The following is a 20,975-nucleotide window of genomic DNA, read 5'->3' as shown; positions in this document are numbered from 1 at the left end:
TCTAGCCATGTCGCTAATATCTTGGCATAGAGCTTCCTATCAATGTTTAGCATCGTGATATGAGGAGCAAAGAGCAGGATCTTTGCCTTCTTTAGGGATTACTGACACCCTCGCCTCCTCCATCAAACCTGGGACTCTTCCCTCTCTCCAGATCACATTGAATAATACATGGAGCAAGAAAAGAAGTGCAGTCGAATAGGCTTTATAGAATTCTGGGGAGAATCCATCCAACCCTGGGGCCTTATTTTTTTTAAGGGAGCCGAAGTCCATTGTTATAACTTCATTTAACGCTCATCTATGCTCCAGCATCACCGCTGGTAAAATAAATTTCCCCAGAAAGACGTCAATCGATTCCTGCACTAGGGAGTCAGCTGCATAAAGCGCACTATAGAAATTATCAAATGCATGCTGCTTCCCCTGCTCTGATTTGATAATGCTCCCACTGGGTGTGCGTAATTCCCCCGCAGTTCTTTTGTTAGCCCAAGCGCTAAGTTTCCAGGACAATAATGTGCCCACTGTGTTCCCCTGTTTGTAGTGCCCCTGCTTAATCTTCAGTAGGGCATGTTCTGCCTTATTCCCTTATATCTTATTGATCTGCCTTCTTGTCCCCTGGAGCTTGCTATAGATTTTCTGAGAGCCAGAGTCTCTATACTGAACTTCCAGTGTTTTGAGCTGGCCTAACAAGTTCTCCTGTTCCAGTGCTCGTACCCTATGTAGTCCTACACTTTTAGCGATGATCACTCCTCTAATGTAGGTCTTAAATACTTCCCACCATGTTTCCTCCCTGGTCTCCCTTTGTGCATTTTCGTTATAAAGCAATCAATGTTTTCACCAATTTCCTTCTTACACACTGGGTCATTGAGTATGGATAAGTTTAACCTCCAGTAGGTGGAATTGTGCTCCCTCAGCCACAGGTCCCAGGAGATCAACACTGGAGAGTGATCAGAGTGAGTGATTGTGCCTATCTCTGCTGTCTCAACCCTTGATAGAGCCCTCCTTCCCACCATGATATAGTCCAGTCTGGAGTATATTTTGTGCACATGAAAGTAGAAGGAAGAGTTGCTTACCCGGGATTCATCTGTCTCCACGCGTCCACCAGCCCTGCAACCTCTAATCCCCTTAGGAGAGCTTTTCAGGGCTGGGTTGTGCCCATATATGTGCCCCTGGAGACTTCCCAATTGGGATTGAATGTCATATTGAGGTCTCCTGTGACCAGCACTTCCCCAGATGCAAATTCATCAGTTCCCTTAGCACTGCACAGCAGAAGTCGTTTTGGCCACTATTCGGTGCGTATATCGAGGCAATTGTGAGTTGCGCACCATTGTACCACCCCTCTACAAAGAGATACCTTCCCTCCTTGTCAGTTTTGTTTTTCATCAAGCCGAGTCCCTCTTTTCTGTACATTTGTCATAAAGTAACGTTCATGCCCTCAATTCGATTACCCCGGGAAGTTCACAGCTTCATCCAACATAAACATGCTGTCATGCTGCTCTCATTACACTTCTTGTAGCTGGAGGTCTCGCCTTTCCCTGGCACTACCGGGGCCCCATAGTCACCTGCACGCTGGAATTGTGAACCAGTGGTTGTTGTTTGGTTCACCTTGCTCACTTTCAGTTTGTAAACCAAGCTCTTGGGCCACCACCTCTGAGGATGTACATCGCTTTTCTCGCCCCTTCCAAGTAAACACTAGGCCAAAGGGGAAAAACATCTGTAGCAGACCCCATCTTTTTGCAGCTTTGCTGTAATCTGCCTGAAGGGTTGTCTCTTCTGTAGAGTGAGTGCTGCTATATCTGGAAGATTAGTAGGGACTGACCTTAGAACTCAATGGACCCTAGCTTTCTCGAGGCCCAAAAGATCTCTTCCTTGGTGTGGTATGAGTGACATTTCAGAATTATACCTCTTGCTTGAGCCGTTGGGGTCCTTCGAAGGGGGTCAACGCTATGGACACGGCCCAGTGTGATACACTCCACAGCAATCTCCGGCACTCTAGATTTAAAGACTTGCAATACCCAGCTGCGGAGATCAGCCCCCTCTATGCATTCGGCCAAGCAACGTATGCGCAGGTTCTTTCGCCAGTGTCTATTTTCCAGGTCCTCTATGGTGGTCACTAGTAGAGACGTGTCCTGTTAGGTACTGGCTAGCTCTCCCTGAAGGTGGAGAACATCCTCCTGTAATGATTGCAGCGCCGTTTCGGTATCTCCCACATGTGCGTCCAGCTGCTTCGTATCCTGAACCAGATCTGTGATTGACTTCTTAAGTTCTTCAGCATTGCATTTCATCTCTGCCCATATAGATTGGATGAGTTATTCCTTCAGCTCTGTTTTTAGGCTCTGTAGGCAGTGAAACCAGGTCAGCTTTAGCGAGCCCTCCCGCTTCCCCGGTGCCATTTCTTCCATAATTTCACCTGCCTTCATTGGGACTGTGCCCACCGCAGGGGGGTCCCTTGCACTCACCATCTGCCAGGGAGTGGACCAGGAGGTGTTTAGTGTAGGGGTCTGCATGCCTCAGCATGTTGATCTGCGCTGTGACGTCCGAATACACCAGACCTTAAATGGGTGGTCGACCTCTCCTTTGTTGATCTTACTTGCCCTTAGTTTGCCTGATCCAATTGTCGGTCTGTCTTCTTTCAAGCTCCTTCCTTGCTTCAGCTGCCCAAGATGCTGTTAAGAGTCCCCAAAAATGTACTGTTCTAACACATCTTGTGCTCTAGGAATGCGAGAGCACTGTTTAGTGCCCCCTCACTCCTGCTGAGGAGAGTCCAATTAACCTTTTGGTTGCACACAGACTTTCTATCCAATGCAATTCATGTCTGATCCGAGGGCAGCACAATCCAGCAGCTCTATTTTGGTATTCCCTGCTTGGAATATACTGCACTGTTGGAGCTATGCCTTGCAATTCATGCTCAGGTCAGTGATTGCGGAGCACCCACCTGTTTAAGGCCAATTAGGCAGATTGTACCAGTATCCCCTGTTCCTGTGGGGCTAGGCAGATTGTTCAGGTATCCCCTGCTTCTGTGGGGCTGCTCTCCACAATTGCCCGTTCTGCTAGACACTCTGGGAGGTAGAGGACCCCGGCAGCTTCCTCAATTTCAGCGGTGTTGCAGGGCTTGTGAGTCTGCTTCGGGCCGTGGCACAACTACGCCTTGCTCACCGGTGGTGCTCAGCATACAAGCACACGGTACACTCGTTGATCAAGGCGGGTCTGCTTCCACTTGTCGGATGTTGCTTCAGCCCAGGGGTCAACACTCTGCCTGCTCGGAGTCTGCAGGCTATACCGTCTGTTCCATCGCGCGTGCGGCAGCTGCGCTACGGAGGTGTGGGCCACTCCTGAGGCTCATTCACAGTCCTCTACTTGCCTGGGTGTTCTGCGCTTTGCAGGCTGGCTGAGTGTACAGCAGCTGCGCAGAACTAATAGAGTGCCCTCAGGGATCCTTCACGAACGCCAAGCCTGCATTCCTCAATGCAGGCCTGTAGGCATTGCCATGTTGTCACCCTCTGCCCTGTTTCTCACCTGTTTTTCTCGGGGTTGTGTCTTCTTTGGAGACTTCTCTTTCTTCCTGGTTGTTCTGCACTTGTACAGGTAAGGGCGCGTGTCCTCTGGGTCTGGGTCCAGTGTGAGGTTCGCAGTATGCCTCAGGAAGCTGGGTGTGGTTCAGTATCCAGGATGGAAGCACTACGGCGGATTCCAGGAAGGAGCAGCGGCGTAGATTCAGAGTTCAAAGCGAGCGGAAGACTCGCTAGCACGGACCGCACATGCGGTCCGGGAAAAAAGAAGGAAGGAGTCAAGAATTGCGGGAGCAGTTCAAAACAGGGGGGGCAGCCTGGAAGGAAAACAATAGAAGAAGCTGGAAGGAGCTGATGAAGGGAGCAGTAGCAATCGCTAGCAACACAGACAGTAGCGTTGAGGCGCGCAGAGCCGCGGGGCGTGCCTATTTTCTAGAAGGCAGCGCGTCCGACGTAAACGCTAGAGAGCAGTGCTCTTGTGCCGGCAGCCATGTTGAAAGGATGATTGTCCCAATGATGCAGTGCCTTATGGACCATGAAGTCCATAGGGGGCGAAAGTGGCGATTCATGACACATGTGGCCTCTAAGCAGCCTATCACCATTCTGGGCTGCCTACGAGACTCACCAATTCAATGGCGACCAGTTTTAGGTTGCTGCTCACTTCATTCCAGGTGCCGCCAGCTGTGGACAAAAGCTGCTCCATTTTCGCTGGGGTTTCCCAGGGTTCTCGGAGCAGTTCCGTTAGGCGGCCATGTTGGGTGCCTGAAGCCACGCCTCCCCAGATTTTCTTTCTTTCTGCTCCCAAATTGAAGGCATGCTGTGGGAATGCCACACTTAACCACACTGACAGTTGTGAAACATCCCCAAACTGGCAACCAAGCTTGTACCTTTTTCTAGCTATTAATAAATGTGTGATTGGAATATTAGAACTTGTGGGGGTCATTAGGAGTTTGGAGGTATCCCGCTGGTAAATCTCGTGGGATAGCACCAAATAGTATTATTGTTCCCGCCGCCTGATATCCTGGAATTACCGGGATATTACAGGTGGTGGAAGGGCGGTAAATCCCCATTCCATGGAGTTCCATTGGACTCCATGGAAGGGATTGTTGGTATTACTGGCACCGATAATACCAGTGCCGGTAATACCGGTTGTTTTTTGCCGGTGGGGACCTGATTTTCCTCCAGCTCCTAGCTGGAGGTAAATCAGGTCACTCCCACCGGCAAACTTGTACTCTGCTGGTCTGCAAAAGGTTTTGTATACGGAAATACTGGCACTTTTTTTCGGGACTGCTAGAGTCCTAATAAACCCCTATGTTCCTAAACCACTGGGTATGTAGTGAGGCAGAATTTTGTTATTTTCATTTTGTCTGTGCTGTTAAAGCAAGGACCAATAGTATTCAAATCCACTGAACCCTCCTCATTTTATTTATTTATTTAAATGTATATAGCGCTCAAACAGCCCTTGGGCATCGAGGCGCTGTTACATGTGATGAGCTTAGTTATATGCAGCATCTGGATGGTAGTTGGAATAAATGCAAACTTATTACGAGCATTACAAATATTACATGCAGGCATATCAATAGCGTTTTATACAGAGGCGTATATTACAGGCAGGCATATTAATATCGTTTTATACAGATGGTGTAAAGTCAGGGTTAGATGTAGAGCAGAGTCTTGACAGCTTTGCGAAAGCTATGTGGGAATTTTCAGCTCTTAGGGACGGTGAGAGGGCATTCCATTGCAGGGCTGCTAAGTATGGGAAGCTGGCTGCACTCATAATAGAGAAGCCTGCCCTTAAGTTCTTAACCATCAGGTAGGGTGTTGGTCCTAAGTCATTGACATATGCTTTGCCATAAACAGTCCCATGAGGCAACTCAGATCAGTGTGAAACAGTGCTCTACAAGTATCAAATCTGGCAAACTAAAAGGAATTTCACGTATTCGGATTAACAGAAGCTGATGAGGGAGATAAAACTAAATTTGTATTTGTATTTTTTCAGCAAAAGAGCTTTCAATTTGATCAGAAACGCTGTACATGACACAATCACTGTTAATGGAGCAATCCCTTTGCTGGATGAATTACAAGGGGTCGGAGTAAATGAGAGTATGTTGAAAACCAGGTATTGACGGAGATAGAACATTGGGGTAATTAAGTACTTAGCTACCCTCAACTCTTGCTCTGCCATCTGTCACCTCCTTGAAGACTTTGACCTCGACCTCCTCGCACTCACTAAGACGTGGTTAAATACCAGCTCTGTCACTGCTTTTGACACTCTCCTTCCTGAGGGCTACAAGATCCTCTCCAAGCCCAGGACTGACCGGTCTGGAGGTGGAGTTGCCCATGTCTTCCCTGAATGGGTTCCTGCTACTTTCATTCCCACTCAATCTTACTCTTCCTTTTAATGCCTCGTCTGTAGGCTGGGTGTCTCTCCCACCCGCTGTCTCACTCTCGTCACTATAAGCCCCATGGACCTACCCCCCTTTTCCTCTCTGAATGGGCCGACCTCTCATCCTCTCTCCTGACTTCCTCCCGCAAACTTCTCTTCCTCTGTGACTTTAATATTCATCTAGATTCTTCTGGATGCAGCCACTGTATCTTTCTGCGACCTCTTTTCCCCTCACTATTTTTCCTTCCGGTGCAAACCGCTCTGCTGCTCACACCCTGGATGCTCTCATTCCAGCAGACATCACTCTCTCCAACCCTCTAATTACTCCTTTCTCCTGGTCTGACCAAACTCTCCTTTCCTCCCACTTGGATCTCCCTGGCCACACGGCAATGCCTCTGCCCGCACTGCCAGTCTCCTCTGTCATTCGACCGATGAAGTGTGTGTCAGTTGCTGCATTTGTTGCCACCTTCATTCCTCCTCTCAACCCTGCTTTTGACTCTCATACTGACTCAACCCTTGCTTTCCTCCATCTCTCCATCTCCAACACTCTGGACATCCTTGCCGCTGTCATGAGGATCCGCATGAAGCCTGGCTCCAAGTGCAACTCTTGGTATGACTCCTACTTGGCCGGTCTGAAACGCAAGTGCAGAGTTGCTGAGCGGGCATGCCTCAGGCACATCCTCTGACAAACTGGCCTGCCGCCTGCTCCAAAGGCAATATCGGCTCTCCATCTGCTCTAAGTAGATGGCTCATGCCCAAGTCTGCATTTCTGGGGACACCAATAACATGGCTGAACTTTTCAAAATCTGCAAGGAACTTGCCAATCATACTGCAGTCTCCTCTTCTCTTCCCTCCCAGGCCCTTTGCAATACACCGGCCACCCACTTATCCACCAAACCTCAGGACATCCTGTTCTCTCTCTCCTCTACTGCCCTCGCCACCCCACTCCACTCCTGCCTCTCTCTCCCCCCCTACTCTCCCATTGTACCAGATGAGGTCTCTAGAGTAGTCCGTTTATGAATGTCTCCTCCAAACAGGTGCTCCCCTTCTCTTCCAGAACTATTAAGGACAACTTCTCCTCTCTTGCCCCTGCCTTGGCTGACTTCTGTAACCATTCCTTCACCACAGTTTTTTCCCCACAACTCCTCAAGCACTCCACTCCTACTTGATACTAAAGAAGACGTCTGCTGACCCTTCCTGCCCACCTAACTATCGCCATATCTCCATCACCTCTTTCTTGGGCAAACTCCTGGAGATGTTGGTCATCCCCCAACTGACCCACCACACCAAATCTGTTGGCTGTCTCCATGACCACCAGTCTGACTTCAGAGCATCAAGAAGCACAGAAACTGCTCTCTTGAACATCTGTGAAGACCTGCTTGCAAATCTTGATTTCAACTCTCCCTCTGTTCTGATCCTTCACAATCGTCTGCCTTTTACACGGTCAATCATGCCATCCTCATAAATTGTCTCTGTGATACCCTAGGCATCACGGACCTGGCACTAGCCTGACTGACCTCCTTCCTTTCTTACTGAGCATCCCAAATGCAACTGGGTCCTTTTCTCTCCTCCACCTAGTTCTCTACCTGCGGCGTTCCTCAGGGATCTATCCTATAGCCGTGGCTTTTAAATATTTGCCTTGCACCTCTGGCCCACTTGATCTCCACCTTCTCTCCTCACTTCCAGTGTTATGCTGATGACACACGGCTCTCCTTTATGCTTCCCACTTCATACTCCTCTCTCATACTTGACTGCATGACTTATATTCAGGCATGGTGTCCTGCTAATGATCTCTGCCTTAATACCAGTAAGACTGAGATCCTTCTCATTGGGATGCCTGCTTCCTGTTTCCCTCCCACTCTCTGGCCGCCCTCCCTGGACCCCCTCCCCTCACCCTTTGTGAGGCAAAAAACCTTGGGGTCATCTTCAACTCCTCTCTCTCCTTCTACCCTCACATCACGGACCTTGCCAAGAAGTCCAACTTTCTGCTCCACCTCCTTGGAGGCATTCTCAATTTCCTCACCTTTCCCCAGAAGCTCAATTTCGCCAGAGACCTGGTTCTCTCTAGGATGGACTACTGCAACAGCCTCTTCCTCAGTCTGCCTCTTTCCACCCTCCGCCCTCTTATAATAATCCAGAATAGGACCGCAAGACTTATCCTTGGCCTCAAGCCCAGCGGCCGCATCCCTCCAACCCTAACATCTCTCCACTGGCTCCCGGTGGCTGCAAGGATCAAATGCAAGACCCTCTGCATCATCCACAAGGATCTCTGGGGCCTGGGACCCCACTACATCTAACTTTCTCTCCCTAAATACCTTCCTGCTAGAGTCTATCCTCTAGCTCCAACTCTCTGCAGATCAGACGTTGCTCCAAGCAGAGAGTGAGGGGTAGATCTCTTTCTTTGGCAGGAGCCTCCATCTGGAACGTCCTTCCCGCCCCTCTCAGACTTGAGCCGGATCACCTTAAGTTCCGGAAACCTCTCAAGACTTTCCTTTTCTCCACCTCCTTCCCTCTCCCACTCCCTTGCTAAATGCCCCCCTGCCTCTGCGACTGGCACCTGGTCCCTCATGTGCGCTTCCGGTGCCAGGCCCTCCTTGTCCAGTCTACCCCCAGGACCTCTTACCAGCACTTGCCCTCTGGCACCCTTCCCAGACTAGCCTGATTTTGGTCCACACCATCCCCTCACTAGCTGACCCTTACCCCTGTCTCCTCCTGCACTTGCCCTCCTGGACCCCCCACAGAACTTTCCCAGCCTCTGGTAGGCCCTGCCTTCATGCTTTTCTCCCTTCCCCACCCCCACCATTCCGTCCTGACCTGCCCCTCCCAACTGCACTTATTCACTGCACTTGCATGAGCCGAATGTCACAACCCCTAGTAGGACCGGTTTCAATTCTTTTAAAACAACAAGCTGTACTAATACAGTACTCTGGTTGAGGGAGTTTTAACATTTTATTTTTGCGAGCACATTTATTTTGAAAGATTCTGTTTCCATTCACTCCCTAATTTCTTTTCATGTTGTTTTAGGCCAGAAGAAAGACCAGTAAAGAAGAGAAAATTACAAACCGGCAATTATCAGAAGAAAAAGCTGAAAGTGATGGAAGCTATGCTGGAGGAGCAAAAGAAATTGAGCAGAGCTATGGAGGAGACCTGCCGGGAAGTGCGGCGGATCCTGGATCAACAGAACATCATCCAGGTTCAAAGCCTTCAATTGCAGGAGCGAATGATGAACCTCCTGGAAAAGATGATCTCCAAAGCTAACACTTAGCTACCTGTGCAATGCCACTGGATCCAACCCTATGTGCTCTGTGGAGACAGATGTGCTGTATCCATAGTAGACCCATGAACATTATTTTGTATGACTATTCCAATGGGAAGGACATCAGATGTGAAGTTGGAGTTGGACATACTGCCTGTATCAGTCTTCAAACAGGGACATCTCTGACAATATGTGTGCTGCTTTTTTCTATGCATTCAGGATGTGGCAGACAGAGACTCATAGCACTTTACATCCCAAGGGCATGCCTAGATTCGACAACTAGCACTAGCTGAGAAGGCAATTCTGCCTTCCTGCTGCACTTCTTTTTGAGGAGGGGACTGGATTATTCCAAAGAATGTTTTCTGGATTATAGTTATGGTCTATCCTGATAAGCACACCTTGTTCAATGCATGTTTGTTTGTACAGAGCAACATGCTTCTGATGATGGATCTTCAGGGTGCTCGCGTCATCTCTCACACATACTATATTAGGGCGAGTACTAGGCTTGCAGCCAAAATAGAAGGAAGAATCAAAAATAATGAATCATTTTCTGTGAAGGCAAAACTAAACGGGTGAGTTATGAGTAACACCTGAGAAACGCCACAAAAATGTGACCTGTGAGTATCTGTCTGTGCTTTTAAAGTTCACTGATAGTCATTATGCATTCAGCACCTTTTAGATGGATGTGCCCCGCCAAACTGACCCAAACTTATCCCCATCCCCTGTTGCTTTGCTGCATCCCATGGCTCCTCCTTCCCCCACTCAGCACCACAACAAACAGAATCACGTTTATCTATTTCTCCAGAAGAAAATTGGGCATTGAATTTTTTTTTTAATTATCAGGTGATTCGGTGGCAGAACTGGTGGGTGTCTTCCTAATGTCTGGCAGTTGCATGTAGTGGCAGTGAGGTGGCCATTGTTCTCGAAGAGCCAGGATGAAAGCGGCAGGAGCGGAGTGTAAGTTGCAAGAGCTATTTCAGATCCCCAACTTAAAATGCTCTATTTAAAAAGCAGAGAGCCATTAAAGTGTAAATGCTGCTAAGTGGGAAGCAAGAGAGAAGGCTTTAAAAGTAGGCTTATTATGGGCTTGGTGAACCAAGGGAAGTCTCACGATGAAGGAAGAGCAGAACACTCTGATACATAGTAAATAAGGTACAGCCAGTTTCATTCAACAACAAAACGCACTGGATAGGGAAAAAGGAATAATACATAAACAGAATGGCACACTCAGCAGATGTTTTTGTATCAACAAAAGGAGGTTAATTAAACCTTGAGGGAATTTTCCTGTAAGACTCTGGGTTTAGGTGGTATGTAGCCAACCTCTAGTCTTGTTGGGATAGCTTGTCCCCTATTTGTGGAGTATTAGTTACCCATGGTGGGTTGCCTCAAAACTTAATATTTCCTGCTGCTTGAGTTCTAGAGTCAAGGCAGGGGTAGACAAACACCTGCAGAATCTAGGGGAAGATCTAGACAACAAATGTAAAGGTTTCCAAGAAAAGAGGGTGTCAGGATGAGATACTAACTTAAATCTAGTGAAGAGCCTAATCTAAGAGGACCTTGTGTCCCGAGTCCAATGTCCAGTCGCTATTTTCCTTCAAAGGTTCTGGGGTGTACACATCCAGGAAGGTGCCCTTCAAATCATGCATAGTCTCAGAGTAGTTTGCCGGGCCGCACATTTTCCAGATGCTGAGTAGTCTCCTGGGGAAAGATGATCATTCAGATAGAATTTGGTTAGACGAGAATGGTGCCCACGAGAAACACACGTCATTGTCTTTGTCCTGGCCAAATTGATGCAAAGGCCTTTGCATGGCATAAATTCCTAAAAACCTAAAGCTGGTGTTGGAACCCCACCAGAGTTTTAGCTAAAAGGACTGAGGTATAAAATAAACCTGTCTGTCATCTTGGGGTCTGGCAGGGATACCGTTTTATCTGCGCATTACAGTATTATCACTCGAAAGCGGGTGAGTTTGTTTGTGCCTGGATTGCATGTGCACATAGAGAGAATATTCTTGTCGAAGGTGTTTCTTATGCTGCCTAATGATCTGCATCATGCTCCACAGTGCATTCTGTGACTCATCCACTGGAATTTCGCTCTCGGCACAGAGAACTGGTCCGGCAAATTGATTTCATTTTGGCATCCAATGTTTCCTGTCCAGTGTTGGCCACCCGCATATGATAGTAACATGTAGCAAGCCCTTCCGGGCCTGATTTTATTTGGGTAGTTATCTCCTAATCTGATCTGCCTTACAGGCTGACAGCATAGAACTTGTATTGTCCAATTTGTTTTAATTTAATTGAACGCATGGTAGATTTAGGCAAATTCAGCCAGTACCATTTGTTTGATTAAATTCTAATATGGGGAGTGGGGGTTGCAGGGGTGTCCCCCGCCCCCCATGTTTAGTAGTGATTGCCTTGGGGAGGGGGTTTAGGGGTGTCCTCTGCTTCCTGAGGACCGGAGGCGGGGTCAGGGAAAACAAAAAAAGAGAAAAGTGGACAGACCCATGTAAGAGGAACAGAACCGACGCCGCAGGGTCAGAAGGAAGCGAGGAAGCAAAAGGTAAGTTCGGGAGGTCAAGGTTTTGCTGGATTTGGCGACAGCAAAATTGTATTCACAGCAAAATTTACCCCGGTCAATTCCGCCACAAACAATTCTTCCACAGTCAAATCACGCACATCCATAGAACTCCCTTCTTTGCTGCGCATAAACGTAAAGCTCTTCCTATGCACAGGGGGTGTGGGCCATGTAACAGGCAGCACCGGGAGGTCTAGGGGAGCTCTAGGCTACCCTATATTTTTGAGGTTTTCTACTCTGTTGATCTTTTATTGTTTTGTATATACCTCCTCCAGGGGTCACATCAGGGAGCTAGTGCCTTTCCATAGCCCCCTGAGTTTCTGTGGACATTTCAAATGTGACTTTGTTAAACAAGCAAGAACGAGAATGCTATTGCACAATACTGCAAACTATCATAGTTATTGTTGTTTACCATTTGTGCCTGTATTATGTTAAGGTGGTCCACCAAGAAATATATAGTAATTTGTAATCGGGAAGGCTCCATCATCCTTTGTGCAGTGGTGCCAAATTATTTTAAAGGCTTATTTAGGGTTTCTCTGTGGCCCATAGCATGTATCGCCAATATTTCAATGCTGGCATTCTTGCAGATCCTTTCATTATTCAATATAAAAAATGTGTGCAATATATCTTACATTACTTGCGTACAAGTTCTATAAGTATATATACAAGATATACCTCTGACTTTAAGCCGTATAACTCTGAAACTTGCTGTTTACCAGTGTATTCATTGCATACATGAATTTTCTTGGGGCTTTCTTATTCTCTGGTATTCAGTTGCATATATTACATGACAGACATCTAGTATTGGATCCCCCTAGTAGAAAGGTACATAACATTCTTGAAAGACCTCTTTGATCGCCTCTTGCCCTGTAAGAACAATCCCAGAATAATCACCCTGTAATCTTGCCATTCCGTTTTTATTTGATTAATTTGTGGTTGCCATGATTTATGAAAGATTAATCTTGTGTGTTTGGCTTGAATGGTTACATCCCTTAATGATCCCCAAACATTGTCAGTGAGCGTGTAAAACATTTACTAAAAGCTGCAAAAGTAGGCCTATTCTTCATAGTCATTGATACAGCTAGGTGGTTTTACAGTCCTCTAATGATTCCCCTTTTGAAGATGTTGGCACTATTAAAAAAAATCATCTTTTTTGATGCAGTGTCAACGCTTATACATATATAATTTAAATGCTTTATCCCTCCGATGTCTTTTTCACCCAATAGCAACAGAATTGAGATATATACACTGGTTCCAATCTTCGGTAGTGTTTTCAAGGTGTTCTGGTCTACTCTTGGGTTAAGCAACAGAAATTGAAAAATTCAGCAACTGTGGACTACTATTTGTACACTACATTTATACTCATCATACCTTACTGAAAATGGATGACGTGTTCATATTCAGAATGCGCGTAGAACAAAAAGCTATTGACATCCTTCAAACCTTACCTTCTCCACCAACCTACGGGACTGCAGATTCCCTAATAAGGCCTTGAGTATTTGACTCTATCACTAATAATAGCAAATGAAAAATGCGGTCGTGACCCTCATCGTGTGAGTGATTTGCTGCCCCTTTGCAGGATACCTTTGGTGACCTTAACAGTTTTGTATTATTCAATCATATCGCGAGGTTTGCATAGTAGTGGTGCAACACATGTACATAAGAAAAGATACATTGGGCCTCATTACAATTCCCGGCGGCCTGGCCTATCAGGCGGCAGAAAGTGTAAGTCCCCATTCCCATGGAATCCCATAGGACTCCATGGGAATGGGGACATGGAAGCACCGGCACCGTTGCTAACGGTGCCAGTGCTTCTGTGAAAACTCTGCAGGCGGGTGTCAGACCTGTCGGGTGCACCGGCACCCTTATTTCCGGACCGCCACACTTGTAATGAGTCCCACTGTTTGTATTGTGCTTTCAAGACAAACATATCCTTTTCTAAGCCTATTCCCTGAAAAAGCTTCATCAAACAACGACATAATATTCATTATGAACACCAAGACGTACTGTTAAACTCAGAGGCTTTGATACCTAACTTTTAATAGGCACCTTTTTAAGGCACTTATTAAAAGTTTACCAGGCAATGTCAGATTACTTAGGAGATGGAGAGTCAGATGGTAGAAAAGCACCCTGTGAGATGTCCTCAACATTAGACACATTGAAACATTGATGCATTGGGCCAGAAAAGAAGATTTATCCTAGACCTAGACTCAGAAGCCCTCCTCAAAATCTACTCCACTATCCAAACCTGGAGGGCCATCAATGGTCTCTGCCTAAACGGAGACAAAACCAAAATCATCATCCTAGCCCCCAGCTAAACACTAACTAAACTTAGCCCCGACTATTCTCACATGATCATCGACAGTATTAGCATACCTATCTCCTCTGCCATGAAGACATTAGGAGTCTACATAGACGCCACACTCTCCATGACCAGACAAACCAGCGTCATAGCCTCAGCATCTGCGCTGACCACCAAACTCATTTATGCCATAAAACCATACCTTACCACACCCAACTGCCTCTCCATAGCCAGAGCTACTATAGGAGCCAGATTGGACTACTGCAACGCCCTCCTGGCAGGCACATCGTCTAAAAACCTCAGCAGGCTCCAGATAGCGCAAAATAATGCCCTCCGCGCAGCACTACACATCCCCAAAACTGACCATATTTCACAGGTTAGAAGATTCGTCTATTGGCTCCCAGTCAAGGAAAGAATCAACTTTAAAATCCTCACTCACACACAAGTGCATCAATCACACAGCACCCCCCTACCTATCTGAAACTATAACAAAGAACTCCTCCATCCGTCCCAGAAGAATCCATCAAGCCAACCAACTCCGAGTACCCACTGTAAGAAGAGCCAAAGCCGGCGGCATTGGCTTCCCACACATAGCACCTAAGCTCTGGAATGCCCTCCCTAACTCACAAAGAGCAGAACCATCGCTGTACTCCTTTCGCAAATCCCTCAAAACGACTCTATTCAACTAACATCCTCCCTCCCTCACCTACACTAGCTCAAATACGTCTGATACGAATTTTGTCCTGTAATGAAAATTGCTTTGTAACCATCTACCTTCCACTGAAACCAGATTATGTCTTCATGTAACAGTGCCACGATGCCCCCTTTGAATAAATAAATAAATAAATATCCCTCCTCTCAACTAAATTGCTTTGAAGCATGGGCCTATTTAGATGGATGGAAAAATACAAAAGGTCATTAAGAAATGCAATTCCTGCCCGACCTTTCTGAAATGTATCACACAAAGTGCTGCTTGGAAGTATTTGTTGTATGTTTCCAAACATAATAAAATGTGTTATAAAAAGAAAATGCAATTCCTATTTTCTAAATCATCACTGTTCCTCTGAAAGAGAGGCTCGGGGTAAAACGAACATATCTCTAATAATCAGTTATTTTTTTAAGGAGTGGGTTATATTTTAAAAATAGCTGTATAAAATTGTATTACATTTTAATATGTTTATAATACAAAAAATACTGATGTTATAACTGTTACAAAGCAGCCTCCTTGGACACGCAGGTAAGGTCCTTCAAGTAAGCTTTATTCATGGTTACTTCACAAGCTGTTATAGTGAACCACTGGGTCCCATCACCCAGGCTGACTTCCACCAACTGACCAATCCTAGAACCTTGACACAGCATTCACACCTAAACATTCTATCATAGCACACCAACATTCTCTCAACTCATCATACACATGCATACATTGCAAGCACTTCACAACAATAACAAAATACTGTAATCTGTTAGTTGTGGAATTGCATAGACCAATAAAGGTAATTGAATACATTTCAGCTGAAATGTTTCTGCCTATAAATGTGTTTACAGTCAGTTAGTAACATTTATTTCAGGATGAACCTCCCTAAGAAGTATTTTTACATGTACCCACAATGGCATTTGTCAAGTTTAATATTCTATTTTTATGTCAAAGACAGTGAATTGAATTTTTGAAATGAACGAGTATGGGATTTCATATCAGCAGAAGTATTATTACAAAAGCCATAAAAAAGTTTCTTAAAAAGGAAGTTAACGAAAAACATAGTTTTTAGGTCTGGCGAGGGAGCGCTTGATGCCTGCCAGCCTACCGCTGGTACATAATCAGCATACATAATCAGCAGGAGGCCAGCTGCTTGGTGCAACCTGCTGAAAGCTCAGTTACAAAACAGACATATTTTAACAGTCAGTTGAGCTGTTAAAGCAGGGGAGAGCTTTGAGAAACATTCTTTTAAAGCTTTTTTTTTTCCCCCCCGCCGCTTTGTATATGAAGGCGTTTCCACTGTACTGCTACATTGCATTGTGCACCGGCCTCCAGATAAGTGTCGTACCAGGCCTTTTTACGCATTCAATTTAGCAAATACATCTTTGATCTTTATATGCATACATTTATGCACCAGTTGAGAGCAGTGGCCAAAGAAAAGGAAGGTGACTTGACAGAAACCAGAACACAAGTTTTGAATTTTACATGCATGGATGAAACTGCAGACCATGAAGGAGAGCGGTATAGACATTTTTCTCTAAACCTTGTTCTCCAAGCCCGTCAGAAAGAGCACTGAGTGAGATGAGAAATGGTTTATTTCAGTTCATCTACTGTTGTGTCTTGTGTATGGAGAGGGGCATTATTATTTTTTGGTGTTTGGTGTTGGACAGACTGCTGCTGAACCGTTGGTGTGCTGCTGGCCCCTTTAACCACGAGAGCAAGTGGTGTTTTTTGGTGTTTTCTGGAGTGGGCTGAAGTCTACTTCATTATCTGAAACTCTAAATTTCTGACAATCGCGCCTGCCTTTTATAGCATGAGAGCTTCCATGCATGCATCCTCTGCCAAAAAGTTGCATTGGAAAACTCGGACCCTAAAGAGAGGGAAGCAAACACGCCCCCACAGAAACAAACAACCGTCTATCTCGCTAGTACCCCTCTGCATAGACCACCGGACTTGGATGAGGAAATGGCGCAGGAGGGAAATACAGATCGCAGGACGGAAAGCCCTCCAATCAAATGAGGTGAGGCGGGGGCGGCGGGTGGAATTATGGAATTTGCAGGGAGGGAGGAAAACGCAAGAGACTATTCCCAGTCATTGCCTAGCGTTTCCGTAGAGACCAGGAGAGACCTGCAGCCACTGCTACGACCCCAAATGTTGACAGATTCAGAGAATTCGGCGCCTGGTGAGAACGAGTTGAGGATAAAACGAAGTGATGATCAGATCTCTCTATCCCCGCCCTCACGTGAATCATCGAGTAAAGAGATTATGCAATCAACGTTAAGGGAGGAGGAGAGTGCAGGACAGGCAGGTGATGATGACGTCTAGAAAAGATATCCGATTTGACTAAACAAAATCTGCATAATGAAGCGATGCTAATGTGGTAAACCCGGTTCTGTCTGGGAATCAGCCGGATAGGGGGATAAATGAAAAAAACCCTATTGTAACAAACACCCCCTATTTAAATCCAATAGGATGCCTGGATTTGACACATTCCGAGGCAGTAAAGGACATACAATCAAATATTAGTGAACTGGATGCTTTAACCTGGGAGGTACTGGATGACTGGGATGTTCCCGAGGTCCCAGTTAAGCCAGTGAGAACAGAATCTGATCGAGAGAGAGATGGCCGGATACTACAAACTCCAGACCTCAATTAAGAGTCAGGTAAAGAGCCCCCCACAGTTGCAATGGCCAAAGGAGCTACTACCGCGGTCACAAACCTCAAAAATAGAAAGGTCAAAGGAGATACTACTGTGGGCATAAACCTCAAAAATATTATGGCCGCAGGAAACAAAGAACTATCCCCAAATGAGATGGCTGATAGATTGTTAAAACAGACTCCGGGCAGGACTACCGTGGCCCAGAGTGAAACGAAACAGTCTCTCATGTATTAAAGAAAAGATTGCGGCACTTGACATCGAAGCCGCTCGCGTCCCACACATGCAGGAGGAGATGGGACGGGAAAGTCGTGAACCCGAAATTATCACAGGATGAAAATGCCCATGGACCCTCCCGTTGATTAACAAAGATCAAAACAAAATAAGTTCAGGGAAGCAAGTATGGATGAAAGTAGCAGAAAGGAAAGAATGAGTGAATTAAGTCATGTGCAAAACACAGTCATGACAGCCTTAACCATTGCAATTGCCCCTTTTGTAAAATTGTATGAAAACATTAATGAGTCCATGCAAGACCGTCTTACAGCAAATCAAAAGGCAAAGGATCAGATGATAGAGCTTGAATGCTTTATGAAAAAAATTGAATTAAGACTAGATAAAGGAGCCGATCTAACGAATACATGGTAAAATCGGCTGAGCGTTTGTCCAGAAGTGAGGCCAACGACAGAGCATTGCTAATGGAGGTGGTCCTGGAGGACTGTAAGTGGATGAGGATATTATATAAAAAAGGTGACGATCGGAATGAGCACGAACGAGGAGGGGAGGTCCTTTCTAAAACTGTACACAAGAAAAAGGAATGCCACAACTTGGAAGAAAATGGAAAAACGTATATAAAGGGAAAGGATAACAACTCCGAACGTAAGATGGAGAGAGGGCTGCTGCAATTGGTCAAAGGAAAGCCCAAACAACAGATGGGAAAGGTCTCTAAACAAATAGAAAATGAGCAAGATGGCCCAGTACCGATCCCGCAGCAAACAATGGATGATCTTGACAAATTAAACTTTCCCATTTTTCAGGGCTCAAATATAGGGCGGGCAATGACATCAGGAGGAATTGATAGTAATCAAATTGTTAAGAAGAATAAAAGTGAAAAAGAAAAAAAAATCTAATAATGCAAAACAAACAGTCAAACGCAAAATGAATGGCTCACAAGCATTCCTAAGGAACATTAGAATGTCACCGAGAATGGAAATAGCACAATGTGCCAAAAAATCTAGAACAGAAATGACGATAGCAACAAAACACTCTGAGTTTCAAGTGTTGGATGACTCCAAGGTGAGGAAGAATAGTCTTGAAGAGAGTGACTTTGTGGAATTAGACTCGGATGGCTGTCTTAGTGACCTGATTGAGATCATTGAAAACAATGAGGATAATGATAAATGGGAGAATTTCAGCTCTTCAGAATGGGATGAGATCTACAAGCAGGTACGAGCTTTGCCGACTGAAGAAAACAGAGAGAAATCACCTCCAAGGATCACTAAGAAAATTGGATCTGAAGTAGGCCAGAGGGGAAAGAAAGAGGTTGGGTGGATAATGATAAGAGAGAGAGTGAAGATTTCAGATCACTGGAAGAAAAAAGAAAAGCTATAACAGACAAAAAAAGCTCAACGCTGGATGAGAAAGAAAAGAATGGAAGGGCAGCTGAGAAAAGTCTGCAAAACAAAACTTGCTCCCAATTGAAAAGGAAAGATCTTGATAATGAGAGAAAGTCTGACAGAGATGCAAGAGGGCATAAAGTTTGGCTAGAGAAAGTTCAGAAAGACTCAAAAAAGGTATTATTAAACCGGGAAAATGTGATGAATCTTTTTAAGCAGACCCCCGCCCCGCATTTCAACTCATCAAATGACATCCAACTTGTGGAATTTGTAAATGAGAGAAGGCTAGACTGGGTTATCCTGCATTTGAAATCAAGAAGAACAAAAGAATTACTAATTGAGAAGAGAGAAAAAATTGCCCTTTGGGGTTAAAAATTAAGCGACCTGGGAAACCCTGACAAAAAGCCGAGAGATAACTCAAGGGAAAGTGGGTGAGTGAAGAAAGCCACGATGAGCACTAAACCCGGAAACCCAGTCGACAAGAAAAGGGACAAAGAAGTGGGGACCCAGCCCAGCCCAGATCAGTTCCAAAGAAAAATTGATGTGCAGAAAAATGCCACTAACACTGATGAGAGGAAAAAGCACCAAAGAGAAAATGCGATGGGTCGTGCAGGGGGGAAAGTCCCAGAGGATCAAGTAAAAAAACTCAGATTTACAATCGATAACTCCCGGAAACAACCAGAAATGATAAGAACCTTGCAGCTAAGGAAACAAAAAAACGCAGACTGGTCGTGGATGTCCAAGGTGCTAGCTGAAAAAAGATACAATAGAACGAAAAGAATGAGGAGCAGGAGCGAGTGGTATGTGCATCATAGATCACTCGTGGATCCAAACTTCTGTACTCAGACGAAGACGACTTTCTAGGGCAATATGGAATAGTATGCCTACAAGAAACCTGGTTAAGGGAGAAACCAATATGTGAGGGCTATGAAGTCTATGCAAATCCAGCAAGGAAATGGGTAAAGGGATGACCCTATGCGGGTCTACTTACCTTGATTAAAGTCGATAGTGGTTTGCAGGTAACAAGCCATCACATCCCTAATCTCCTTGTACAGATCCTGAAAATCAAGAAATGTCAGGGAAAGCAGGAGATTAAAATACTCCTAATTAACACCTATTGTAGTGAAAATAAATGCCACACTGAGAAATATATAAAGGACATCATGGATGAAGTTGACAGGTCGATGATGGAGGACAAAAAACAACTGGTTATCATTTGTGGAGACCTTAACATTAAATTGCTAAATAAAGAAGGGAAACCCAAAAAGGAATCAGAACTGGAAGGTAGAGCTTTGAGATGGACCAACAAAATGGAAATACGAGCAATGAGGATGTTAAATGGTATGACAGCGGGGGATCTACAAGGGGCCGATACGTGGTCCAGTGGTACTAGTAGTGCCTGTCTTGACTACTGCTTCGTGGCAGGAAACACCCTGCAATGGATCAATTGGTTTGAAATCAAGCAACAACTAAATAGCGACCATAACCTACTAAGGATTGAAATGAAATTGCAAATAAAGAACTCTGAGAAGATAATGATAGCCCCTGTAGAAGTCTTGTGGGGACGTAATAAACTAAGAATAAAACAAATGGAACTACCGAAAATGGTAGGTAGATATGAAAGTCATGTTTCAGACAATCCTGACGGTGTGGAATACATCTGGTTGCTGAAGGATTTTGAAATGAATAAGGATCATAGAGGGAACCAAATGGTAGTCAGAAGGAATGTATATGATAAGGAATTGGTGGTTAAAAGGAATAAATATAGAGCTCAATTGAAGGAGATTTGTAAGAAAGAATGTCTCATTAAAAATGATCTGATAAGAAGATGCAAACAAACATATAAGAACAGGTTAAAGGGCACACGGGCAATAAGAGCCCATTGAGGTTCAGAACAAATGTTGGCTGCGATAACTACAAGCAATGCAAGGAACTTGTGGGATATCATTAACAAGGGAGACGATTTCCGAGCAGCTGTAGAAACCAGTCAAGT

General features: G+C 45.3%; 1 protein-coding gene across 1 annotated transcript in view; it reads left to right on the top strand.

The window, feature by feature from the left end:
- Positions 1-13,769, top strand: part of MSANTD1 (Myb/SANT DNA binding domain containing 1) — a 202,548-nt gene extending 188,779 nt beyond the window's left edge. Inside the window, exon 3 of the mRNA XM_069632051.1 lies at positions 8,914-13,769. Within this exon, the coding sequence (XP_069488152.1) occupies positions 8,914-9,154 (241 nt within the window). The 3' untranslated portion in view covers positions 9,155-13,769. The remainder of the gene's footprint in view (positions 1-8,913) is intronic.
- The last annotated feature ends 7,206 nt before the right edge of the window (positions 13,770-20,975 follow it).

The sequence above is a fragment of the Ambystoma mexicanum genome, chromosome 6q (assembly GCF_040938575.1).
Source record: "Ambystoma mexicanum isolate Mex_15411 chromosome 6q, UKY_AmexF1_1, whole genome shotgun sequence".
Taxonomy (NCBI): Eukaryota; Metazoa; Chordata; class Amphibia; order Caudata; family Ambystomatidae; genus Ambystoma; species Ambystoma mexicanum.
The sequence above is the reverse complement of the archived record's forward strand: the minus strand, read 5'-3'. Positions and strand labels throughout refer to the sequence as shown.